Genomic DNA, 24,790 nt, shown 5'->3' with positions numbered 1-24,790 from the left:
GTATTCTGACACAAAACAGCATTCCCCGATCTTTTCCCCTCGATGACACAATTTGTGTCGTTTTATTATTAACCATCGAAGGGTTCTGGAAGAAATGAGAAATGAGGCTCATGCCCAGATCTCGGTGGCCCTGGGATCCATGGAATGGATTCCAGCATCACAAGTCACACAAAACTCTCCATGCATTCATTCGAGATGGAAGTAGTTAGTTAGTTACCAACTAGTAAAGAATGATAAATAAACATCCTCCATTCTATCTCCCTGTTCGCAGCTCAAAACCGCCAAGTCTGCACATGTTGACTAACCGGAAATGCGCAGTTGACCAGTTCTTTTGCCCGAGGCACTTACTCTTGTATGCGTCGGTTCTGCTCAAGAAGGAGACATGGGCATGGGTTTGGTCCAATGAATAGTTTATATAGAGTTCTGCACGGTGGTCAACGAACTACAGAACAGTTCTAACATTCTTTGTTCCCGACATTTCAAATATCTTTTTCCTTTTGATCATGTATTTTTCCAAAAAAAAAGAGAAAAAAAAAGAAAAAAAAAGAAGAGAAGAGAAAACGGAGAGGATGTTCGTTGTGGTTCCATTCCCGCTGCACAAGGCCAGAGCCAACTATAGTTAGCATACGCAATTATTAATAAAGCATGGAGTGGAAATAGATCCGCTCTCAACCCGTGTTGCTGCTCGATATCAGAAATCAATCAAGAAATCGCCTTTATCTCGGGCCCAACCCCGAGCTTACACCTTGCACGAAGGTCCGAACTGGATTGCCGAGACCACCTTTCGCGCCAAGAAAATTCCAGCAATGGCGGGAATTCGGCACCGACGGGGAACAAAAAAGACAACAAGGCAAACATTGCAAACATTGCATGTAGGAGCCGAGATGCTCAAGCATTAGCATGCTCGTCATCCGGCAATATATGTACCTTGCGGGACGCCACGCAGTACAGTAGCTTTCCTCCTACTCTCGGATGGTTGTTGGAGTTGCCTGAGCAGTTCAAAGAACAAAAATTCATTCATTCGACGCGAAAAAGTTGGTCTGTCCACGGGAACTTGAAGAGCGGGAAGGACTGTCCATAGGCGCGGCCCATCTTCCGCGTTCATTGATGGTTTGGTAACGACAGAAAACTCTGATACGCGACTTGGGAATCGCTTGTCAAAACCGAACCTGGAGTCTGGAAGGGGAAAGAAACGTTTTTCCCCCTCTCTGGTCACAAATGGGGCAAGAAAGAATCAATCATAAGAGGGAGAAATCACCAAAACCGTCCCCAAGATGTTTGTTCGGTGCCGATTTTCGGAGCTCTGCGTCAAATCGCGCCATCTTGGAATCAGATAACCCCTTGCCTTCCTAGCCTGGTTCTAAGCCAACCTGGTGATCCTGAGATATTGCCGGCTGAGCCCTGGCCACCCCGACATACGCAGACCCACTCGGCCGGTACTGGGCCACAAGGCCAACGGGGATGTTCGGCTGCAACTCAAGCTCTTCCCCCTTTTATGATTCTGTCCTGAGAGGACTCGTGCAAGCGTTGCATTTTTGTTTGTGAGTGGCTGCCACCTACCTAGGTGGTGTCGCATGGTTTTCAATGCACCAATCAGCGTCGGGGGACCAGACAGGAATAGGTGAGACATTCATTCCCCTTTCATCCAAAGTTCAGCATCCTACCTCCCTATTCTTAGCAATGATATTAAGACGAGAATGGACGAGCTGTTTCGGCTCCGACGGACAGCCGGTGTTGGCAATGTCAGGGTAAAGAAAGGTCTAAGCGAAGTCGCGGTGCACTCTGGTTTCTCAATCAACACTCATAGAAAATCATCTTGAACATGCCCAGAATACGATCTCTTTGATACCTTCTCCTCATCTTGTCTTTCTTGAGGTTGAAACTAGGTATTTTTAATTTTACCCACCCACCCTGGTATGCCCTATCTTCGCGCTTCGGCACCTGTCATAGTCTGGTGGAGAACTGGAGTTTACAGCCATACTTGAAGCGCGAACATGGGTGCTAGGTTGGGGTTTTTATCGCCGTGGATTCTTAGTTGGGGAAGTTTTTCACATCCCATTTTGATCAAGTACTCTATGATTCCAATGGCTGTATAAAAGTTCACTGGATATTCCGCTGATGAAACAGAATTCGGAACTGTCGTTATATCTAAATTCTCCTCCCCATGGGATATTTTTTATTTTATTTTTAGTTTAATTTAATTTTTTTTCCCCCGTCGAAAGCTAGCCGTGTGACATCAGTGCCCCATAGCTGGTTTAGTGTGGGCTACTCAAATCCCTTCCATGCTGTGACAATATCAGACTTATCTATTGGGGCTGGCAATGTCTGTGCCAGCTAACCGTTGTATATCAGCTGAAGTATCTCTCCATACCTAACCATCTCTCGTCAGGGCTAATATACAAGTCTCTAGGGGTGGAGCTGACGGTTTGTGTCTGTTGACTAAGAGTTTCAATATCTCTGACCATCCAAAGAAAAAAAAGTAGTCGAAGTTGTTTTCAAAAAGGGATACCTACCATATTCAGCCACAGATTATTGTCCCCTTCATCTGAAGAGACTACAACGATCCTGATCAACCCTTTACTCTTAAGTAAAGAAGAGTTAATCAAGCACTTTCCATACACATAAATTACCAATGCATGTGGCATGGTCCACGGGGATCCACCAAGACTCTGATTGGGTTCATCGATCATCAAGCAAAAGCTCTTGAGGATCAGAAAGTATGTGACATCAATTCCAGTAGGATGTCCCCCGACCTTTTGCTTGGGCTATAGAAAATCGTTCTGGCATGATTTTACATAGAAACTTTTTACAGAATTCTCAACAGCCCGTGTATCAAGACGAAAAATATCCCACGGCCGTTGAAACAATCGCGATTTGAGCTTCGCGAGGGATTTCTTTCCTTTTTTTTCATTTCTTTTCCTTTTTCGCAATGACAATTTGCTGGCGAGCCTTACATTGGCCCAGTCAACAAGCCCTTGGATTCGTCCCCCATTGAAAACAGATTCTTTGCACTACTGCGTTGTTTGCAAGGACTACGCAGTTTAGGCATTGGGCATGCAACTTTATTCTTCCCGTGGCACACTCCTCGCCAGATACTGACTGATGCGGAAGTTATTTGTCAACGATATTTTTGAAGATGATGATCATGGCAAGAGCTTTGGAACCTCTGCCTCCTAAGATATTGGCGCAATAGTTTTGAATTGCGATCAAATGGACGGATCTTCTCGGGCGTTGTTCTTGGCCTTGCTGTTCCCCGCCCCGCCCCCCACCCCCACTCCCGGGCTCTTGAAGGATGTGTCGCTGGATCCATGGGCCTACCGGGAACGCCCCGCATAACTGGGGGATTCCGGGGGTCTTGAGGTCCGGCCTGGGGGAAGGACCAAAGAAGGAAATTTTCGAAGCAAAAAGCAAGAAGAGTTCCAGGCGGAGGAGGTCAGTACTAAAGGCTGCGGACTCCAATCAGATACCGCACAATATGCCTTAAAGAATTACCCAAATTCCTAATTAAGTTGATCTGCAAATTGAAGCTCTGTATCGTTGGATACGGGCAATATTACCCTTTTTTCCCACCAGTGGTTAACCAGTGGAAGATAAGCAACATAGGACTCAAGAGGGGAACAGGGATCTGTTTCCGGATATTCAGGAAGATGAAGAAGTTGCTAATTTTGGAAAACAATATTTAAAGTATAATATTTTTTCTTTTGCTGATCTACTATCGACGAAGCTAGAAAGCATACAGGAAATACGTTTGATTTTTGATGTCTCAAACACATGGCAACATTTCCCCTCCCCCTGCTCTGAGAAAGGTTCTCAGCAGCATTGACAGGAATGCCCCACACACAAACGGAACTCTTGCAGACCGAAAATGTCGTGGGGAAGCTCTTGGGATCTTGTGGAGATAGTTTTCGCTTTTATGTTCTAAGCCCGAATCATTCCAGCGATCTCGATGATTCCAAGTCGGTTCATGAAAAACAAAAAAACCTCCCATCGCCTCAGCAAAAGCATGAGAAGATCACTCTCCTATACGGCTTGTGTTTAGTGTGTGTTTAAAGTTCAATAATGGAGAATTATTGAGCATTATCCAAGATGCAGCTCAAACATATATGTAATGGTGGCGAATACTGAACTGAGTCCGATCAAATCCGAAACGATATATCCGCATCCACAAGAGTACTAAGAATTTTCCTGGAAATTATGAAGTCTTTCATTGCTGTGTCAACGACAAATGATGTACAGAATGCAAAGAAGAACCGCTAGAATAGTTGCTCAACTAGGACTTGCCGCATCAGCTCCCTCTCCCGCCTTCATCACACTGCTCTCCCAGGGACTATTATGTCTGCTCTAGCATATTGTTTGATATTTACTACGTTATTTGTCAGTAATTACCAGTGGCTGATTTATTTAGCAATAGTGTCGCAAAAGCGCTCTCTTAAATTAATGTTTACTTTCTTGCCACCCCCTAATGAAATAGGACCAAAGGAAGAGATGAGACGGAAAGAGATATGTTAATCTGGGGTCTATGTCAGCAAAAATTGACACGGTGGTAGAGTGGTTAATACGTGAGACTTGAACCCGCTGTGTGTTCTACCAGCAAATGGTTTCGACATCTCATACCTTCGGGTGCGCAAGTTCGAATCTTGTCCGTGTCGAATTTCTTTTCTTTTTTTTTTTCCCTCACCTTCTCTTCCCCACAGGATAGATATGAGACAACTTATCAAGTCCATTCTCTCTCTGTATGATATGATGTACAGTACAATGTTAGCATTAAAACTTTGTACTCCGCAGTGTGCTACTACTACTCCTACTCTTGAGCGCAGGTAACAAGCAAATGACACTATGGTAGTGAGGTACCACACTTTCTATTGGAAATTTTCATCGTCATCCTCACATAGGAGTAACCTCCAAAAGGCAGAACCCATGGAAAACAAAGACAAAGAGAGAATAAGAGAGCCAAGGGTGAAAGATGAAACAAACCTTACGAAATGAATCTCGGAGTCCCCGCAATAACCAACAAGGAATTGGAATGACATTTTCCTTTTGCAGATCCATCATCCCTGCCTTTGCAATCAGGGAGGAATTCACGCCCGCGAATCATAATTACCATTCCACGACAAACTTCGCAAGGATAGAGCCTGTGAGAAACGAGGCGCACCCTTGCTTGCGGATGGGATAATCTGCCAATCCACCGACTTTTCTCACCACGTGATCGTGCGTCAGTCGCACTCGACTCTTCTACCTTGTAATTGGTAGATTTGGGCCTCTCAATCTAGCTTTTGAAGCTGTGTTGATTCATTTAAATGCTGTGGGTGGAGCATTATTTCATATATTTGGAATTGAGCTGATCAGGACGAGGAAATCAAGTGTTGTTCTGTTTCCCTTTTTTTTTCGGGTTCAATTTTGATGTCTTGCCGGGATTTTTGTCGTCTCAGCTGCAAGTAAACCATAAGGTTTTTCTTTGCTTTTTCCACGACTGGTTTTCTGGTTTTTTGCGGCATGAGAGTTGAAGCGACAAAAAGTGGTTAAGACAGCCATGTTTGAAACTGGGCTCGCATGATTGGTAAGAGATCACGAGGATTTGCCTGTTCCCTGGCTATTGAAGAGGAAGAGAGAGTGCTCACACTTTTTTACAGCGCTTTACTGAGGTTTCATGCATTTTTAGCGTAAGGAAGGTCAGTTCGTTAACTGGTTTTATGTTTTTTGTTTTTTTTTTGCCACTCGCTGATCATATTTTATTCAGAGAATTGAGATATTCGATATAAGATCTCGCCTGGTATGAGGCGCAGTTTCATTTCGTTGCTTACCCATCCATACAATATTGGTCTTCCTTGTTGGCCCTGCCCTCTGAACCTCGTATTTCAGAATAGAACCTCAACCTTGTTAAGACTATGAACCGAATTGATTCCTTGGTTGGATGAAAAATCAGCCCATATATTTCCGCAGTCACGAAGACGTGGAATGTGAAAACCGCAGGCAAATACAGCAGCGCCTTTCGAGGAAGCACGTTCTCGCACTGGGACATTCGATGGTTTTCATTTTTACAAGTTGTCATTTACGAAGGCCCTGATGATCAACTATTTTTGAAGGGACGTTGATAAATCTGTAACTGAAAATTATATCAGCCTATTAGATTCCACGATCAACATACTAGCGTGGGGGTGAACTGTTGAACTGCGCTTCCGGCTGGAGATGCATATGTGTTCGCTGATGACGACCTAAGGTAAATATATTTGAGTTTTGGCAACTGTTGTTGGCGGGTATCAAAAAGTGATTTGTTGGCTTTTTCATGGACTGTGTGCTTTTCACTATTTTGCTTTTGCTTCAATTTGTTTTCTCTTCTGATATTGAATTGTCATACCCCACCCATCTTGAGGTTGAAGGTTTCACGGAGAAATTTCGGTATACATGTCTTTGGTGTGTTTGGAACGGAGTAATGATGGCAATGTAAGGGGTGATAGATCCTGAATCGCTGGAAGGGATCCAGAATCTCTGGTTACTGATCACTTCCTCCGTTTCCCAACCTGAATGAAGCAAAAGTCCAGAATAGATAGAAGTAAATTAGTGGCGATTGGACTGGCGGAATAATAGTGAGTCAATAGACTACATTCGTGGTATAGAACTAAATATCCTTATTTTTAGCAAGAAACCATATGAACATGAATACATATCCATATACCTTTCAATACCGGTTCCTATGCGCTGGTAGAGGAGAGAATATATTGTCGGACAACTTATCTGGCTGCCAATCTGAGTTGATATTCATCTTTCCCAGTCTAGAAGCATCGCATTTCTCTGCTCCAGGCCATCAGATGAATGTTGTGAAAGGTTTATAGAGCCATGCCCTTTATGTATGGTTCAGCAAAGCAGAACACAGTATGTCCTCTTACGGACTTAAAGTGAGATGGTCTAAAACATGAAAAACAAAATATTCCCTAGGGTCGCTGGCCAAAGCGGAAACCACTGACGATGATCGTGGGAAAAGCGATCTCATGTCGCCCCATCATTTCTACAGGCACTAAGACAAATAAGCCGTAGATGCGCATGCGATTACTACTATCAGGCCACCATGTGAACGTATCCAACAGGTCAACATCGGCTCGGGGGTCGTGGGAGGCGTATCATTCTGTCCTCAAAAATCACCAAGTAATTAAGCCTCATCCATTGGTGTCAGCAATAAGGGCAGAAACCAAATGGGTAAATAATCGGGTTCCCTCACGGACTTGACCGCCACAGAAGTTCCACCACGGAGGGAAGTAAGCCGCGCCGGTGAATCCTTGTGATGAGAAGTAGCCATTGATATGGAAGGAAATCATATCAGTACGTTCTCTTGGGCATATGAATGATTCTCCACTGCATGTATGTACAGTACATCTTTAGCCTCCAAGCCTCTCGATGGCGGTCTCCAGGTTTTAGACTGGAAGATGAACCGTTCAGGTCTCCATGGCGATGAATATATCAGAATATAGTAGCCATTGAATGACCCAAAGCATACTTTATAGAGACTGAAAGATGGCCCAGTGTTGGAAGCGCATTCAGATGTTAGAACCACCCGTTCTAGTAAGTGCCTCTCTTGGGGTGGACAAGAAGTTAGCTTCTCGTAGGTAGAGACATGGATGTCACTCCATGTTCAAATGGCATTGCGCAATTGCAAAATGAAGTAGAATGGATGGATTTCGCCTTCCAGCAAGGTTGGCATTATAAACATCCGCCATTATGGAGACAGTAATATGCGCAACAGCAGGAGGAATTTGACTCGCTAAGGTCTCCATCAATGGTACAGTGGATGGACTGACACGGAATGAGAAATTGCTTGTATTGTGAACGAGACAGCGCTCAAGGGAATTTCCACCCATGTAGAATTCCAATTTCGGTCTCATCCACTCTATGGAGTATCTCATTGACATTGGGCACAATTGGATTCGACATGAGTCATGTCGACATAAGGTATATCAACAAATTCATTCCTATGGAATTTCTAACAGCTGGGAATTGCCAAATTGGTGACAATATAGTTCGAACTTTGGAGAGTTATATTTGGCCCGATGGGGCCACGAAAACGAAATTCTGTTCTTCCACCAAATGTAATCCAAGAGCCTGGAGGAGGGCGTTGAGGCAACAGAGAGAAGACGCGAGGCATCAGATCTAGTCATCTGCAACGGTAGAGCATAGTTTAAATTGCCTGAAGCTTTTGCCATTAGATCTGAGGCTTCTAGAAGGACAGGAACCCCGTTCTACGGCAACAGGAGGCTGTAGAACTTTCATGAACCTAGAGCTGAAAGATTTCAAATATATCTTCGTGTAAGATCATAGGCTTACCCGCTATATTGCAAGAGAAGGGCTCCCTTTGTCGAGAGATCCTGGGATATTCTCGTCGGGGTGCACACCGAATATCCCATCCACATGGTCGCCGATGGAGCATTTGACAGATCTTGCTTTCGCCAACTGGTAATGAATGGCCTCGCACTTGGGATTTCATATCCTGGAATGGCTGTATGAATAAAACCATTGTGTCGATTGAAAGTTATCATGTACTACTTTCCAGAACTGTGGTGTTGCCAAAAAAAAAAAAAAAAAAGCCCTCTGGAAGGGCCATGCACACCTTTCTTAAGACCCAAATAAGCGGTTGGAGTAAGGACTATTTCTATCGGTGATAGGAATGGCTCTGGAAAGAGGGCATCTGTGAACGACAATGATTTGATGCTGTGATAAAGAATATCACGGTGAAAAATATTTCCGTCACCGGCATGGCTGACCTCAAAGCAGAGCTCCAGAAATGACCTTCCAGCATCGAATTTCTATTTTCAGGGAGACAGCGTGTGATATCACACATTGCAGCGTTAATTAGGCCCGGAACACCCATTGGACCATATACCGTGTAAGTGCGTTATTTGATATTATGTCCTGTCTTAATTGTCTGTGATATTGCGTCCTTGCGCTCGACCGCATCCTTGGTAGTTTTCATCGGTCTAACCTCGCTCAAAAGCCACTATGATGAGATGAAGGAGGCTAATCTTGAGAAGCTGACTGTTTTGATTACCATTTTGCTTTAACATACGTTGCTCTACCTTTTAGTTTATTCTAACTTTGGTTAAATTACTGTCGTCTCATGGAATAAATATTGGGCGAGATGTTAACCCTTTAACAGCACTCTCGTTTACATTCGGACAATTTGGCACATCGTCAATGGCAATTCGATAGCGCATATTTCTGGCCGTATTACCAATGATACCCGGTGGTAATGGCCGCCTTCCGCGGTCTCCGCTCCTAATCCTAGGAGCGATGTCTCGCAGTGGTGCGCCCCATGCCTCCCGATGTTCCATTGCAGCACGGTTTAGTCGAAGCCCCGCGGTATGCAGGTCAAATTTGCCTTTTGGCTCAAGGAGCATATCTTCAACTTCGTCATCTTCTCCAATACGTGACGCTGGCGCAGAAGCCGCGAAGCCTCCAGGTGGAAAAGTGAAGAGATATTTTCTCGGAACATCAATCGTTTTTCTCCTCTGGGCCGGATATCTATATTCGACTGACACCCGGGCGAGTGCCCATCGGTGGATTGTTCCGCGCCTCATTAGGTGGTATTATCCAGATGCGGAAGATGCTCATCATGCTGGCGTGGACTGGATGAAATTTCTCTATCGGCTTGGCCTCCATCCTCGAGAAAGGGGAAATCCAGATGGGGACGGTAAACTTGTTACTGAGGTGATATGCCATTTCTGAGCCCTCCTTTTTGTTTGAGAGATAAGGATTTTTAATGATTGAAATCAGGTATTTGGCTATACCCTTTGCAACCCGATTGGGATATCTGGTGGCCTTGATAAGGACGCAGATATCCCGTCAGCCCTGTTTGAACTGGGACCTGCCATCGTTGAGGTTGGAGGAACTACACCGCGTCCTCAGGAAGGAAACCTTAGAAGTCGAGTGTTTCGCATCGTGTCACAGAATGCTTTGATAAATCGTTATGGGCTTAACTCCAAAGGAGCAGATCATATGGCAGCCGTTCTCAAGCAGCGGGTTCGTGAGTTCGCCTACTCTCACGGCTTTGGTTCGAGTGAATTTGCAGAACAGTGGGTGCTAGATGGGGGAGCGGGTGTCCCACCCGGCAGTCTTATCGAAGGTAAACTTCTCGCTGTCCAGATTGCAAAAAATAAAGACACGCCGGAGACGGACATCGAAGCCGTCAAGAAGGATTATGTTTACTGCGTGGACCTGCTGGGGAAATATGCGGATATCCTTGTTGTGAACGTGTCCAGTCCAAACACCCCTGGTCTTCGAACGCTTCAGGAGTCAGGACCCCTTACCACACTTCTAACGAGTGTAGTCAATGCTGCGAAACACACGAGCCGGAAGACAAAACCATACGTGATGGTTAAAGTAAGCCCAGATGAAGATACCGATGAGCAGATTTCTGGGATCTGCGAGGCCGTCCGCGCATCTGGCGTGGACGGAGTTATCGTGGGAAACACAACTAAAACGAGGCCCGAAGCATTGCCCAGAGGTTACAAGCTCTCAGCCCGCGAGGAAGAGACGCTAAAAGAGACGGGAGGATTTTCGGGCCCACATTTGTTCAACAAAACCGTTTCCCTCGTCACCAGATATCGGGCGCAACTTGACAAAATGGTCGTATCCGACGACACTGGTGACAGCACATCACCGTCTGAAACCGACACCATGACATCACAAATGAAATCCCACATGGTCCCAAAAGTGATTTTTGCATCTGGTGGAATTACGAATGGAGAACAGGCTGCGAAAGCTCTGAAAGCTGGGGCTGACTTAGCGATGCTCTACACGGGGTTGGTCTACGGGGGCAGCGGGACAATTACTAGAATTAAAGCAGAAATGCGAGAAATTGTGGACGGGGTAGAGAAGTAATTGGATTGTTTTGGGTCTTGGAACAATATTTTACTGTCTGACATCTATCAACATATAGTGCCTTCTGGGTAGTGAAAGAGGAAAGTTAGAAAAATACGCTTTAGAGACGGAAAATAGAGGAAGTCGTGTCGCCTACGCAACCGTGCAGTTTTCATCCCTTCTTCCCGACTTTGATCGGAATAACGCCTTGTCCGTATATGTGGTTTTCAAAAGTCGAAACGCTCGTCTATATACATAAAAAATAAATGTGGAAGAATCATGATCATGGGGAATTTTGGCGCATTTACGTTAGCAAGGGAAAAGAAGGAGATGAATCGACCCCCTTTGCTTGAGCATTCAAATAATGTAGATGTTTAAATTACATATATAAAAAAGAGACCTTCCAGAGACAACTCTAACAAGCAAATTTGGCCTCATACTCTGCAAGAACTTTCGCCTTGCCCGCGGAGGCACTTCCGGCATCAAAGCGGTAGGTCAGCCAGTCGCCAGCCAGCTTCTTCGCCAGCTCGATGCCAATAACCATAACCCCCCGGCCAAAACAGAGCACCTGGGCATCGTTGCTGAGAACTCATCTCTCTATGGAGAATGGATTCGTGGGCGGCAACGGCGCGGATGGCCGTGATCTTATTGGCGCGCAACCGCCACACCAAGGCCAGTTCCACAGATCAGAAGGGCGCGATTCGCTTTTCCTCCCTTGATGAGTTGGGTGGCCTGGATGGCAATGAGTGGGTAGGTAGTCTATCAGCCGTGGAGGGAATGCCAACGTCCGTGATGGAGGAAACGAGAAGTTTATTTGAGAGATGGACTTTTTAGGGCCTCGTTGCAGCTGTGGCCCGCTTTCATCGCAGGCCATGACGATGCGGAGAGTTGCGAGCGACATTTTGGCAGGGTTTTAGTTGTAGATATTTTGTGGTAGTAAACAGGATGGGTTTCAAAAGGAGACTCTTATCAAGGAGCAGAGATATTGTTTATGGAGAAAGATGCAAACGGATATGAAGAATTGGGAAGTAGGATCATGAGCATAGGCTGTTACTTTCCTCAAGATATCCAGTTTCGAGAATTTGAGCCGCTACCAATCGTTTGTTGGGATCAGGCTGAAGTACTAGAGCAAGAAACTGAATGTCCTCCGCAGCAACTCCGCTTTCAAACATCGAGTTCGCCCACATATACGCCGTGTCTGGCTGCGGTTGTGGCAGAAGCTTGGAAATCCGCTCATCTTGAGCGTAGTATGGGACGGAGTGCAAATCGAAATCAATAGCCAATGCATCACGGATAGCCTTGGCTTTTTCCTCTAGTGAACCGGCACTTATGTTGTCATACATCCCCGGTTTATTAAAATCAACCCGTGCTAGGAACAGCTGCGCCAGCTAGTGACCGAGTCAGGAACAAGCTCAGCGAAGTTTAGTGATATTAGAAGCAATACCTACAATTATTCCCCAAGACCAAATATCACACGATTGATTCCAGGGCTTCCCAAAGTGAATTTCAGGGCTACGATATGTCAACGAGGTAACTTCTCTCTGTGATGGCTTGCTGACTGTAAAAACCCAAGTCAGAAAAAAGAGGATCAAACATGCAAAGAAACAAGTAAGAGAAGCGTTTCCTTACTCGCGCCACAATCTGATAGTCTAACTATCAAGTTTCGTATGTTTTCATTTGGTCTATCGTTCTCAAATCCTTGCATCCCGACGTTTTCCATTTTCAAGTCTAAAGAGAAAATCCGATAGGTCAACATGGATAAGTATTCAACGGAGCAAGCATACTATTCTCACCAGTATACACAAGATCCTTCATATGGACTGTGTAAAGGCCAAGCAGTACACCCTTCATTATCCATTTGATTTCCGGCACACTGAAAGTACGAGTATTTCTCGCTTCCCATAGCGTTTGTTCGAATGGCTTCAGAATCATCAGTGGTCCACCAGGCTCCGAGCTGGGAACGAAATCAACCATTGGCCGAATCATCTGATCATCCTTGAATAGCTTTTGCATTTCCACCTCGTGCATAAAGGCTGAAGCAGTGGTATCTTTGCCATCTTTAGAAAGCAATGGCCCCTTTGCCACATACTCTGCCTTCTTCTCTGAATCCTTCACAGCCACCCATGTGTTTGCTCGATAGCCGGGAAGCTGGGTTCCTAAGGGCCGAACAAGTTCATACTTTCCACCACTCTCACCGATGCAAGTCAAACCCGGAGTAAGTATTGTCGAATAGCTGGCGACCGTATAACCAAAACTGAGTTTGAGTGGATGAGGAAGAGAATGAGTAAACAAAGGTTTTAGTGGAAATTTTGAGCAAAATAATGGCAGCGCCATGACGGGAACAACAGGTGTGTGGTTGAGGTGAGCGCGTAACAAGATATTCTTAATCTCAATTCTGTAACAACTGCGATAGATTAGCACTTATTAGTAGTCAACTTACACAATCAACCCTCTTATTATTCATTTGCTCACTCACATACTCATATACTTCTATGAGAATTCTTCTTCTCACAATTCTGTCTCATAATTATAGCATTCTTCATTTCATACTTTATTATTTGAAAGTGCTCCATCTCCTCCTTGCATGTTGTCACAATACTTCTCAATCCAGTCGAAAATCAAACCAGAGTTTCTGCAGATATGATGATCCTTCTGGGTTATTGTGCAACAAGAGCTGTTAAACTGCTGTGAAGCTCAACATCATTTTGTGCTAGCTCAAAAATTTGATTAACCTTCCCCAAGCAGAGCTGGGCTCGGATCACTTTGACAAATTCCAGGAATTAGTATACCTTAACCTGGTGCCATCCTCGAAACCAAGGCTCTAAAAGCTAGAGAACTTAGGCCACTTTGCAAACAACTTACATTTTGATATGCATCATGACTTTACTTGACTGCGATGGTCATTCTGTGGGCACATTTCAGGCCATGCCACTCAATAAAGAACAATTGCATATATAGTTTAAACAAAGTAAGATCAAACAAGAAAACAAGAAAACAAGATTAATTTACTGACTTCCATTATTTTTTTTTAGCACCGCTGCTGCTTCTTCAGCTGTAAAGATTTTCTGGACTTTGGAGAAGTGGACTCTGCTTGCTTTCTTACCCTAGACCCTGCTTGCCAGCCCAGTGTCCAGCTTCTCCATGTATTGCTTGTGCGTCTGGAGCAGCATTTGCAACATCATCCTCTAATCACCAAATGGGCATCCACAGGAAAAATTCAAGGCGCGCACCCCTAGCCTCGCGATATAGTAGTACATGAGGGCTGTTCACATCTTACTCAAGGCGGCGGGACATGGGAATCCTCCGAAGGTTTGTCCCTGGGTATTCCAAACTCCCCAGCTTGTGCGAGCTTATCACCAAAGGGATTTGGTTCGGTGATCACCAGTTGAAGATGTGACAGGGGAATTAGAAACCGGGAACAATCCCACCAAGAAGACCTGAAAAAGCCGGCTGTGCTGATCGACAAAATGCTGAATGTGGTAAAAAGCTGTGGAGGAAAAGCGGTTGCAAGATATGATGATCAGATGGACAAGTTGATAATTTGAAAAGAAGGTGGTAAAAATATGTTGCCAGCTGACCTGTGTTTCAATGGGATGATGGTGAAACCCTCAAATCTGCCATCATAGAAGATGACTGGGCCAAGGGAGTAGCGGCCACTGAAGAAGACTGTTATTTGAATCGGGGATGTCAATTATGATGTTGACATGGTATCAAAAATACTGTACTTGACAGCTTTTGTCAACTTTCAGACCAAGGCCCAATCTAAATCATCAGAGTTTGCTCACTGATCTATCCCTCTCTTTGCTGAAGCTCTTAGAGATGGCTTGAATTGGGCTATCGCCAATGGTTTTGATGTCTTCCCCCCGACCTTTCCGAGCATCACACGGTGTGTGAACATACGACTTTCTTCTTCTACTACTACTACTACTACTACTACTACTACTACTACTACTACTACTACTACTACTACTACTACTACTACTACTACTACTACTACTACTACTACTACTACTACTGAGCTTCTCTACTTATTCCAGCCCGAGCTCGAAGGCGGGCCCCAGCCCGGACCCGATTTTTGAAACGTCCAGTGACGCTGCGTACGCTGATGATCAATCCACCCGCCGGAGCACAATAACCTGTACACTCTCTTTTCATACAAAATTACCAGCGAGCGAATGTCTTCACTATTTCATCGCAAAGAAAACTCCAAGACAATACAACTAGAACGATGCAACAACAAATACCCCTGCCCCAAGCTCTACATCTAAACCCTCAATCCTGCTAAATCATACCCGGATCGCTCAAGATATGGTCAATTCAGGCATGCCCCTGCGCCAGGGGGACGGTTCCGACTCTTAGTGCTAATACTAATATTTTCGAACGAACAAGTCTGTTAGTGTATTTGCGCTCGTAAGACCAACAGCCTGTATTGTTGTTGGCGTGGTGAACAACGCCGGCCTGTAGCAGGTCGGCGCCGGTGACGTAGATTCCCCAGTGATACTCCGTCAAATTGACGGAAAGAATAACGTAAATTCCGCTGGGTTCCATGATATCTTATGGACCAATCTGTGGAGACCGCCGATTGAAAAAAGGATTAAATTCAGCTTATTATTGGACTTTCTTTGAACTGAACATTCGTTGGAAAACCAGGGGAAAAACTTCCAAAGCCGTGTAAATTTCGTAGTCTAAATCCCCGCTTGTGGATCAAGTATTAAGAAACAAATGTTGGTCCCCCGAGTGCACCATGCTTTAGACACAAAGAAACACCATGTACAATAATGCAGGTCATAAGGGACAGGTATGATCTCGGAGTATCTGTTCAGCGTTCAGTTCGTCAGAGTATTCAGGAAATGCACTTTTCATTGTCTCCAACCAAAGTGTCCAAATGCACACAATATAGCACGCCTTGGTGAAATCCCAATACTCGGGATACCATCCTGCAAACTCCCAATCCACTAACCCGGATAATCTCCCATTGTGTACCAACACATTTCCTGGGTTGAGGTCCGCATGCGCAAAGAAGACACGGTATGAGTGAAAGCGAGAATGCACATCTGCAATCATACCTCTGTTGGCAGCATCTGGAACCGGACCACACATATCCATCAGATGCTGGTTGAAATCCGCGATGTTGTCATAGAGTCCTGCATTGCTGTCCTCAGTGTCAACTCAACAATCCAGACATTCTCTGTCGAGCGAGCTGCAGATAAGATGGGGATATGGATTTGGAATGAACTGAATCTGCTCAACATAATTCCTAAAGTTGATACTGAACTGATGCAGCTGATAGGTGTTCATTATCTTGAGGTATTTCTCAGCAATGTGGCCCTCAATGTGAGTAGTCAGCAGTCAACCTTTGCTTATCCAACCTTCATTTTTCGCTGGTAACTCTATGAGATTGAAAACCCGCGGCGCATGAGCTTCATATTGGGCACGAAGAAGCCGGAAATGTTTGAGATATAGATTAAAGGGTAACCGTTGGACATTGGGGACATGGTAGGTCCCCTTGCTATAGAGGTGCTCGCCAATTGGGAGGAGAAGGCGATAAAAGAGAAGACGGATGGGTTGTGCGATTAGATGGTAGAGTCGAAGTAGCATTGCGGGCAGCTACGGCAACAAACTGAAATCAGCAAGGGTGATGTATTTTGAGTGTAAAGGGAGAATTTCGCTGGTTGAGGTTGGATGCTTTGAATTAGATAGACTGCATGTTATGCTCCATTCCAAATTGTCAGTCCAATGCGACTATTGCTCAACTGAATCTTTCACAGTTTTATTTGTCTTTGGTAGTCCTTGGGTGATTTATAGATTGAAAGAGGGAAGTAGTTGGTCTGTACGGCAGCCTATAGTGACAAATGTGTCTGACAGTCAGTTGCAGCACTAAATTTGGACTAATGAGTTTTTACCATTTGCTCAGTTGAAACTTGATGGTGGCCAATTCCAATTCATATTTATGTTTAAAATGTAGTTCTGACTATTGGTGTATACAACAAACCAGGGGAGCCGTTTTTGATGCTTCACTCTGCCAATTCTGGCTCCCCTAAGTGAGGGTGAAAGAGAGTCATAGCACAAGTACCCAAATGCTGTGACCACAGCTATTGATCCACATGGTTGTCAAGGGACGGTGGTTAGCGGGAGGCCAAAAATGGTAGCAAAAACCCCCATTGTCGGCAACTGCTTGCACTGCTTGCAGTCAACCATCTGCTAGCTATAGATTCTTGAGACTGATTATATGATTATTTCTTAGCCAATGAATCTTAAGCTGTGCCCCATATTCATAACATATATATAATGAAATCAAGTAAGTCAATTTGATATTGGTTCATTGCTTATACTGCTGACAGTGATCGAATCATATACGAAGTTCAATATCACATAATAAGACTTAACTAGAATGTGAGGGAGAACTGATTAAAGGAGCTGTAGTTGACTTGTGTGAGAAGATAGCACTATGGCCACTAGGTTATCCATAGCAAAAAGCCAATGTAGCTATTTGTCAAATGGTTGCGCTCATAGTGATATTTATACCCGGGGGCGTGGCCACTCGTCCCACCACCCTTACACTGCAACCGCCAGTCACAGCATAGTGTGGGAACCACATTTGCACATCTAACCAGACTTTCAAATACCACCCAATTGGCTACGCCGGCACAAAACCCATTTGTCTTATTGCATCCTCCCCGTTTTGACGTAGTTCCTCAACTTGGAGGAGATATGTATCGCCAGGGTTTCTTCCGTTAAGTATGGCGGTACCAAATATTTGGGCTCGGGTAATCTGAATTACTTGTCTGGGGTTACCAGACGGTATAGGAAATATAGGCTGTGCATGCGGTAAGTTATTATGATATATTCATTACTTTGGTACAAGGATAAACCATTAAAATTCCGTGCTGACAGATAGGAGAAAACAGTTCTCACCTCAGTTTGTAGCAACATAGCATTTCCCGATTGATCTCTTCCATGAATCTCTATGTCACCCTTGACTCTTCCCCCCGATAGCTTTGCCCATTTGATGAGAAATACAAGCTGAACGTGAGGCCTCCCACCTATTAACCACAAATCCTTGTCGTTATTTAGCCGGGCGCAGGACTCTGTCCAGCCGCTTTCTACGACAATGGTGGGGAAGGGTAACATATCAGGTAAAAAACACGAGTCGGGTTGTTTAGCAGACGAGAGGTATGGGCTAGAGAAACGTTCAAAAGCTGCATGCTGTCAATATGACATGAGGTGACGAAGGGGAAAACTGAGGGGAGATATTCTGCTGCTTGCAAACAAGAAAGTAATGAATCATTCGACGCAAATCAAAATTCAACTCACTTGTGCCGACACGAAGCTTGATCAACCTTGCCTCTGCAAGGGACAGGAAGCCAGCCATGCGCATTTGGCTAAGCTCAAAGCAAAGCCATTCTTGATGGCAATCATAGATGTGAGTCGGCATGATTCGAGCAGTTAATACCCGGGTCACAGAATTGTAAGAAAGTCTGGATTTATATTAGTTGTCACGCATTATGGTAATATGTCATGTTGACCTGGTGAGATGAGCAACAGCGGGAAACCTACCTAGGAAGTCTGCGCTCTATGTCTGGGTCTTCAGCGAGGGAAGCTACCATCGGGGACCCTGATGTTGGGGCGATGTTTTGAAAGGCTAAGTCGATGGAGTGGTTTGTGTCCAGAATGCTCCTGCGAATGGTATTGAACAACGTCTGCGCGGTGGGCTCGTCAGGAAGCAACGTGTTACTCTGTAAGGAGCGCGTTGGTTCGCCCATTTTCAGTTATGATTCTCTCAGAATATTTGTGGAAAGGTTTCCGGCCTCGGATTAGACGTGACTTTAGTATAGTAAAAAGAGCTTTCGATAAGATCGAGAGAAAGAAATTCAAGGAATGATTGTAGAAAGGATTAACGATGCTGAAAGAAGTGGAGAAGCAGACCGTTTGACGTCAGAGAATCCCAACTGAGCGGTTTGATATTCGAGAGTTTTGACGTTTTGCCATGTAGAGTCTCAACCTTCTTTTTTTGCCACTTCTAAATTGTAAGTTACATCAATGCACCAACTATGCTGATTTCATTGATTTCTCAGCTACAACCGTTTTGGTCGCTTGTTGTTATCCGGTATGAATCGCCGTATAACATCCCAACAAATTCGCGGGTGGGTTGAGGGGCTTGATGCCAAAAACTCAACACGCCTGTTAACTGGTATCAAGACCAGTATACAATAACATCTACCATCAAACTGGTTGAGATAACTATCCATTACTTAAGTATGAGCGGAAAACTGGGCCTCGAGGCGAGGTATTAGGGCTGGTTCAATGTTGCACCCCTTTAATCGGGGGTGTATCCTTTTATTCAGGGTATTCATCAACCCGCGAATTCGTAGGTTGAATGCTCTCAAATTATCAGCAGCCCCGCGTATCACGTTCTCCTGCAATGCTTTCAGAGATCATGCATGTCGAGTACGGGTAAAATCGGCAGCAAAACGAGTGTACCGTTGAAACATAGAGATTACCGCCCGGAAGATTTGCCATCAGCGGTGCGAACTGATTGCCGATATTCTGCAGAGTTTCGGACCATTTTTGCGAGTGCGTCTCCGATGCAGGTTTCAAAATTCGAGACGGCAATTGGTATTGCGAGGCGAGCCACATTTGTAGGCTTCCCAGGAGTCGGACTTGGCTGGAGACATGATGGGGTATACTGCAAAAAAAGATCACATACGTCCCTGTATAGATTGATTAAATATGTACTAATGTTAGGTAGGGCCTTCCAGCTGGCAGAATAGGCTATTGCCTGAGTTTCCATCAACACACGTTATTGCAGCTTGAGACGGTTAGACAGGAAAATAAGGGACGTGTCAAACATGTTCGCTTTACTGCAATTCCCTCATAGTGAATGATATAAGAAAATTATAGGACTCGTATCCGATCCGCATCCTTGAGCTGGGATACACTTAGCCTATATAATCTCTTTGGAAAACTGCGGGTTCATGGATTCACAAATCTCTGCCCACTTCAAGTTGATCCACCAGAGTTATGCATGTTGAATGATTCGGTTGGAGCTAGTTGGTCCTGTTACGGATGAGACATTCACATTATATCCCCATGCCAGAGCTCGCGCATTTTGGATATATTTTGGTAAGAAGTTAGAATGATTCAATCAGCAAATATCTCACATCTGACTGGGCTAAGCACTGACTGCGGCAAAGTGCGGCAATCTTTATGCTTGATCAGGTCGCTTTGGCCATTCAGCCTTCCTTCTCTCAATGGTTCAGGAGCTGACAGTGCAGATCTTTAGGATACAACAAGGCCACGAAAAAGGCAGTGTTTTTTTCTCGCCGATGTCTTTGGGTCTGATGCAATTGCAGAGCTTAATCTCATTGCACAGCCGAGTTGCCGAAGCTCGGAAAAGATGTTTGTTCCTGCTCACTGGAAACTGTGCAAGCTATGGCAAAGCTAGGCCATTCATTCTGGCTGATTGGCCAACACTCTGAGTCCCCGAGAGAGGCATTGGGTCCCGAAGAACTCGATATATTAACTGTGCTAGGTCATCTTAAAAGTAACACTAGGTTCATGACACAGATATGAGAGCAAAACTCTGCATGAGCGCGTTTTCAACACTAAGATGCACATTTTAAGCGAGATGAATCCAGATACGCTAATGGCAATGAGCAATTTGGTGATGGTCCTGTTAGATCCTAGGCAAGGAGAACATGCACGTCGAATGATGCATAAAGTGCACGCATCGCGTGAGGAAAGGGTTGGTAACGAACATCCGTACACCTTGTAATGCACTCTGTTACCTTACAAAGGCCCAAGTGGAGCTAGGAAACCTCGAGGAAGCGGAGGATAGGCTCGTGGGCGGTATCGCCGCAGCCAAACAAATGGCTTGGTGATGAGCATCTCGATGAAGCTCTGATGGGATGCACGGAGCTTGGACGGGTATACGCACGACAAGACCACGTATGCGAGGCTGAGGAACTCATTCTAGGCATATTCCAAAGAATCAAAGAACCTCGCGGTAACGACCACTATTATTATACTTGCGGGGAGTGGAAGGTCGGTTAGCCCCTTGAGCTCACGAGAGAAAAGCCCAATAGTAACTACATATCGATAGTATTCGAGGACACAGAAACACGCTAACACGCTTGGCCCAGCAAATCAAGCCACAGATAATTACTGAGGGGGCTTTTTGGCAGAACATGACAAGATCAATTGCAATTCTTTGTCCACAATCTCTATAGTACTCGTATTAACTTTCTTTCAAATGTTGTTGGGATTTCCTCAATTGTAAACTAACTTGTCCATTTTCAGATTAATGTAATGCTGCTCGGTTTTTCAGGGCTGATAAATGTCTATCTTAAAGCAGCAGCTCCTCTGGTCGATCAAGGGCTAGCGGCAATTTCCATATCAAAGTGCCTCAGATTGTGTCAAAGCGCCTCAAAGCGGCTTGCAGTCTTCTATTTCGCCATTGCTATATTTGCTGTTCTTGAGCCATTCATTTTCAACATTGTTTGTTTTTTTTCTTTTTGGGAGGAAATACCCGCAGTTGACCTTCCTAGTCACCCACATGACTTCACATCAGTAACCACTAACCTTTATATACCTACGTTCATTATTTACACATCTAGACATTCGACTTGAAGTAGCTATTCCACTACATGACCGTCGAATAGACCCCGATTTGTCTGAACACCTCAAAATACCAAATGGCATATGAATTAAAATCCAAAGGCAATGAGCGTTTCAAGGATGGTGACTTCGCCGGGGCTGAGGACTTTTACTCCCAAGCGTATGTTTACTTCCGTTTGTCCACCAGCATCTAGCGGGGCATTTAGATGCACTACATCTATTTACTCCTACTGGAGGTTATATATTGATTCTAAATCGACCGGTGCATCTTTTCGTAGCATCCAGAAAAACCCCAACGATCCTTCTTTCTTCAATAACCGCGCCCTTGTTCGAATCAAGCTCGAACAGTGGGAGGGCGCCGAACACGATGCGCGCATCGCCATAGATCTCTTCGGCCCAAAGAACTCCACGGCTATCAAATCAAACTACTACCTTTCCCAAGCCCTTCTCGGACTGCAGCGACCAGCTGAAGCACTCGACGTGGCCTTAGCAGCGTACAAAGCGAGCATAGAAATCAAGAACCCTAATGCGGAACCATTGTCGAGGGTCATACTGCGCGCCAAGCAAGCTATATGGGCGGCAAGCGAGACGACGCGATTGCGGAATCAAGATGAGACGCTGAGGAAATGGGAGGAGCTGCTTCAAGCGGATTATGAAAAGGAGCTAAGTGAATTGCGCGCAAGCTTAGCGGTGGGTGAGATTGGGCAGATTGGATTTGAAGAGGATAAGAAGGATTTGTTGGACGAGATGCAGAGGAGGTTGGGTATTATGAGGAATATGTTTGCTGCTTCGAAGGGCGCAGATATGAAAGAACGGGTCTGTATATCCTGCTCCCCTCCCCTCGCAGTTGCTTATATCCAATTCTGGATTCCGCATGTCTATTTCAAACTCAGTGCTTAGACCAATTTCACCATCCTAGGTCGTCCCTGATTATCTCATAGACAGCATCTCCTTTGAGATAATGCATGATCCTGTCGTCACCCCATCGGGCCACTCTTTCGAACGCACCAGCCTCCTAAAACATATGCAACACTCCCCCTTCGACCCCATTACCCGTGTACCCATGACCATCCACGACATTCGCCCAAACTATGCCCTGAAAGCAGCTTGTGATGATTTCTTAACCAAAAACGGCTGGGCCGTTGATTGGTGAGCGTGACTCACGTTGAAACGCATTTTCCTCTCTTTCCTTTTGCTTTTCGTTTTAATTGCATGATATCATATTCTTTAACATTGATATGATACATAGACTCGCTTCCTTTCTTATTCTCTTTTGCGGTAAAAGTCCAAGTACGGGGGATCCCATTTTTCGGATTCATGCATCACCATTGCTGATCATCGAATTTTACAACGTCAAGCGTTTCCTCTTTTATTCCTAAATTTAAACATCTTTTACTTTATTTTGTTTCCTTCCTATATGCTTCATGCTCTACGAATTTAACCATCCTACTGGTTTTTCCTATATTTATTTTTGGCAAAAGTCTGCTTGCTCTGTATCCTGCAAGCGTTTTTATGCATCGTTCGTTGTATAATGATCCACTTTGTTTTGATATTCCTATAGTGCGCGGCGTTTCAGCTATAACCTCCCAGACATTTTGTCCTTTTCTTTTCTGATTCTACTTCTCATGCATTATGAAATAAAGTTACCTAAATTCCTTGTGCCTGGTTGTAGTTACGACTTGAACATTCCCCTTTTTATTTGATTTTGACCCTCAAATTGGCTGTGGAAAATAATAATAATAAATAGATTATTGATCGCCACAGTTTTGATCCTGTCCAAAAACCAGACAACTCTTGTAGCTTGAAGGGCGGCGTGGAACTGAAGTTCATGCACACGCTAGAAGTATAGAATACCTCAATCTCTGATGGCTGAATGAATGCGGCTGCACTTCCACCCAAGTGGCTCAGCCTGTAGTTATAGCTGCTTACTCAGCTCAGTTCCCCGCTCATTGGGACCCCGCCGAAAAGTCAACATGCTTGATGTTGAAGTTGCTTTTACTTGTCTTAATTTCAAGTTATTAAATATCTGGGTATTTCTTATTCTGACCTTTATTTTCTTTTTCTCCAGGAACCCGCTAGCCGTGAGTGTCTGCTAAAAGTGCTAGAATTCATTCCTCATCCTTGAGTTTTCCATGCACGTTTTGTCATCAGCAGTAGAATTTGCACTTCATGGGTGGATGCATGCTGCACCACTAGATAAAGTACGGAAGCTTACACAACCTCTTAACACAGAAAATCACAACATATTGCTTCTTTGCTTTTGCACTTCGAAAGAAATCTTACAAGCAACAGGAGAGCGGATTCCGTTACGAAAATCTCCTTTCCCCTTACCACGGCTTCCAAAAAAACTATTCCTCCCGCGCCGTAATACCACTTCGTCAGTAAAGATAATGCCCGTTCCAAAGACTCCCGAGTTCGAAGCCGCTGTCGTGGCGAGCCGGAAACTGGTTTCTAAGCCTAGTGATGATGAATTGTTGGAGGTTCGTTTTATCAATCCGCGAGGTTGCGAATTCTGGCTTTGTTTGATCGAGAGCAGTCTCTGCCGAGGGGATGAGGGATGAAAAGAGAAAGTAGAGAAGGAGGTGGAGTGCAAGATAATAATCGCGTCGGTATTTTGGCTAATTTCAAGTGACATCGAATTTTTATATAGATGTATGCGCTGTTTAAACAAGGAACCCAGGATCCTCCCTTCGAGGAAGCTCCCAAGCCTGGAACCTTTGACTTTAAGGTATGGAAATCGATGGCTCTAGAATACCTTACCACATATATACACATTCCTTGCTCTGCCCAAGACCAAAAGGAGAGAATGCGCTAACGGATCATTTTACTTAACCGCCTTTTCACGTTCCTTAGGGTAAATACAAGCACAGCTCATGGAAAAAACTCGTTGACGAGGGCCTCTCCCCGGAAGATGCGCAAATAAAATACGTTGAGCTCATCGAGAAGCTCAAGGAGAAGTACGGATACGATGAAGGGAAGGAGCCGGAGCAAGTTGGAGGGAAATAGAAGAGTATAAACTAGAAATAGACTGGATGTTTGCTAGCATCTTGCGGGCGCTCCTGAGAAGAGCCAGGCTGCTGAACTACCTAGTAGATCATATAAGACGATATGAGGTAGGCTAGATGGGTTTCTAACATGCGGAATGTGTGCCGGCAGTCATTTTCTACATGAAGTTAAACAACTAAACTTCCTAGCCCCTGCCATTGTTTTATTTATTAGTAAAGGCATTAGCCACCGTTCTCAATGATGGGATTTCAATCTATATTCGTTGCCAGTTCATTCCCCACCACCCGCGGCCTACAATCGGTCACTCATGAGAATCCCAACA

At 44.7% G+C, this 24,790-nt stretch overlaps 13 protein-coding genes and 1 non-coding gene across 14 annotated transcripts; 5 read left to right on the top strand and 9 right to left on the bottom strand.

Annotated features, from left to right (window-relative positions):
* Window positions 1-702: 702 nt before the first annotated feature.
* Window positions 703-1,322, bottom strand: HCBG_08128 (uncharacterized protein; the record flags this gene model as incomplete). The annotated part of the gene is made up of 3 exons (XM_045435177.1): window positions 703-887; window positions 928-1,176; window positions 1,259-1,322. 3 exons carry the CDS (start codon window positions 1,320-1,322, stop codon window positions 703-705), a joined length of 498 nt encoding a protein of 165 aa, XP_045284483.1.
* Window positions 1,323-3,111: 1,789 nt separating this feature from the next.
* Window positions 3,112-3,773, bottom strand: HCBG_08127 (uncharacterized protein; the record flags this gene model as incomplete). Its single annotated transcript, XM_045435176.1, has 3 exons — window positions 3,112-3,453; window positions 3,558-3,659; window positions 3,738-3,773. The coding sequence occupies 3 exons, from the start codon at window positions 3,771-3,773 to the stop codon at window positions 3,112-3,114; spliced, it is 480 nt and encodes a 159-aa protein (XP_045284482.1).
* A 761-nt stretch (window positions 3,774-4,534) lies between these two features.
* Window positions 4,535-4,649, top strand: HCBG_11072. The gene has a single exon. It is a non-coding gene; the product is annotated as a tRNA-Ser (tRNA).
* A 1,418-nt stretch (window positions 4,650-6,067) lies between these two features.
* HCBG_08126 (uncharacterized protein) lies at window positions 6,068-6,988 on the bottom strand (the record flags this gene model as incomplete). Its single annotated transcript, XM_045435175.1, has 4 exons — window positions 6,068-6,097; window positions 6,146-6,212; window positions 6,356-6,518; window positions 6,889-6,988. 4 exons carry the CDS (start codon window positions 6,986-6,988, stop codon window positions 6,068-6,070), a joined length of 360 nt encoding a protein of 119 aa, XP_045284481.1.
* A 2,231-nt stretch (window positions 6,989-9,219) lies between these two features.
* Window positions 9,220-10,976, top strand: HCBG_08125 (orotate reductase; the record flags this gene model as incomplete). The annotated part of the gene is made up of 2 exons (XM_045435174.1): window positions 9,220-9,693; window positions 9,760-10,976. 2 exons carry the CDS (start codon window positions 9,220-9,222, stop codon window positions 10,864-10,866), a joined length of 1,581 nt encoding a protein of 526 aa, XP_045284480.1.
* A 14-nt stretch (window positions 10,977-10,990) lies between these two features.
* On the bottom strand, window positions 10,991-11,740 carry HCBG_08123 (ribose-5-phosphate isomerase B; the record flags this gene model as incomplete). The annotated part of the gene is made up of 1 exon (XM_045435172.1): window positions 10,991-11,740. One exon carries the CDS (start codon window positions 11,717-11,719, stop codon window positions 11,435-11,437), a length of 285 nt encoding a protein of 94 aa, XP_045284478.1.
* Window positions 11,261-11,389, bottom strand: HCBG_08124 (ribose-5-phosphate isomerase B; the record flags this gene model as incomplete). The annotated part of the gene is made up of 1 exon (XM_045435173.1): window positions 11,261-11,389. The coding sequence occupies one exon, from the start codon at window positions 11,387-11,389 to the stop codon at window positions 11,261-11,263; it is 129 nt and encodes a 42-aa protein (XP_045284479.1).
* Window positions 11,741-11,879: 139 nt separating the features above from the next.
* Window positions 11,880-13,179, bottom strand: HCBG_08122 (uncharacterized protein; the record flags this gene model as incomplete). The annotated part of the gene is made up of 3 exons (XM_045435171.1): window positions 11,880-12,233; window positions 12,294-12,403; window positions 12,639-13,179. 3 exons carry the CDS (start codon window positions 13,177-13,179, stop codon window positions 11,880-11,882), a joined length of 1,005 nt encoding a protein of 334 aa, XP_045284477.1.
* A 1,983-nt stretch (window positions 13,180-15,162) lies between these two features.
* Window positions 15,163-15,393, bottom strand: HCBG_08121 (uncharacterized protein; the record flags this gene model as incomplete). The annotated part of the gene is made up of 2 exons (XM_045435170.1): window positions 15,163-15,212; window positions 15,267-15,393. The coding sequence occupies 2 exons, from the start codon at window positions 15,391-15,393 to the stop codon at window positions 15,163-15,165; spliced, it is 177 nt and encodes a 58-aa protein (XP_045284476.1).
* A 498-nt stretch (window positions 15,394-15,891) lies between these two features.
* On the top strand, window positions 15,892-16,233 carry HCBG_08120 (uncharacterized protein; the record flags this gene model as incomplete). The annotated part of the gene is made up of 1 exon (XM_045435169.1): window positions 15,892-16,233. One exon carries the CDS (start codon window positions 15,892-15,894, stop codon window positions 16,231-16,233), a length of 342 nt encoding a protein of 113 aa, XP_045284475.1.
* A 1,249-nt stretch (window positions 16,234-17,482) lies between these two features.
* On the bottom strand, window positions 17,483-18,608 carry HCBG_08119 (uncharacterized protein; the record flags this gene model as incomplete). The annotated part of the gene is made up of 4 exons (XM_045435168.1): window positions 17,483-17,662; window positions 17,761-18,044; window positions 18,160-18,323; window positions 18,403-18,608. 4 exons carry the CDS (start codon window positions 18,606-18,608, stop codon window positions 17,483-17,485), a joined length of 834 nt encoding a protein of 277 aa, XP_045284474.1.
* Window positions 18,609-19,236: 628 nt separating this feature from the next.
* HCBG_08118 (uncharacterized protein) lies at window positions 19,237-19,953 on the bottom strand (the record flags this gene model as incomplete). The annotated part of the gene is made up of 2 exons (XM_045435167.1): window positions 19,237-19,510; window positions 19,925-19,953. The coding sequence occupies 2 exons, from the start codon at window positions 19,951-19,953 to the stop codon at window positions 19,237-19,239; spliced, it is 303 nt and encodes a 100-aa protein (XP_045284473.1).
* Window positions 19,954-21,539: 1,586 nt separating this feature from the next.
* On the top strand, window positions 21,540-23,111 carry HCBG_08117 (U-box domain-containing protein; the record flags this gene model as incomplete). Its single annotated transcript, XM_045435166.1, has 3 exons — window positions 21,540-21,622; window positions 21,741-22,278; window positions 22,382-23,111. The coding sequence occupies 3 exons, from the start codon at window positions 21,540-21,542 to the stop codon at window positions 22,613-22,615; spliced, it is 855 nt and encodes a 284-aa protein (XP_045284472.1).
* Window positions 23,112-23,459: 348 nt separating this feature from the next.
* On the top strand, window positions 23,460-24,484 carry HCBG_08116 (uncharacterized protein; the record flags this gene model as incomplete). Its single annotated transcript, XM_045435165.1, has 4 exons — window positions 23,460-23,543; window positions 23,695-23,942; window positions 24,113-24,190; window positions 24,316-24,484. The coding sequence occupies 3 exons, from the start codon at window positions 23,853-23,855 to the stop codon at window positions 24,466-24,468; spliced, it is 321 nt and encodes a 106-aa protein (XP_045284471.1).
* Window positions 24,485-24,790: the final 306 nt, after the last annotated feature.

This window comes from Histoplasma capsulatum (genome assembly GCF_000150115.1).
Source record: "Histoplasma capsulatum G186AR genomic scaffold supercont2.13, whole genome shotgun sequence".
Classification (NCBI taxonomy): Eukaryota; Fungi; Ascomycota; class Eurotiomycetes; order Onygenales; family Ajellomycetaceae; genus Histoplasma; species Histoplasma capsulatum.
The sequence above is the reverse complement of the archived record's forward strand: the minus strand, read 5'-3'. Positions and strand labels throughout refer to the sequence as shown.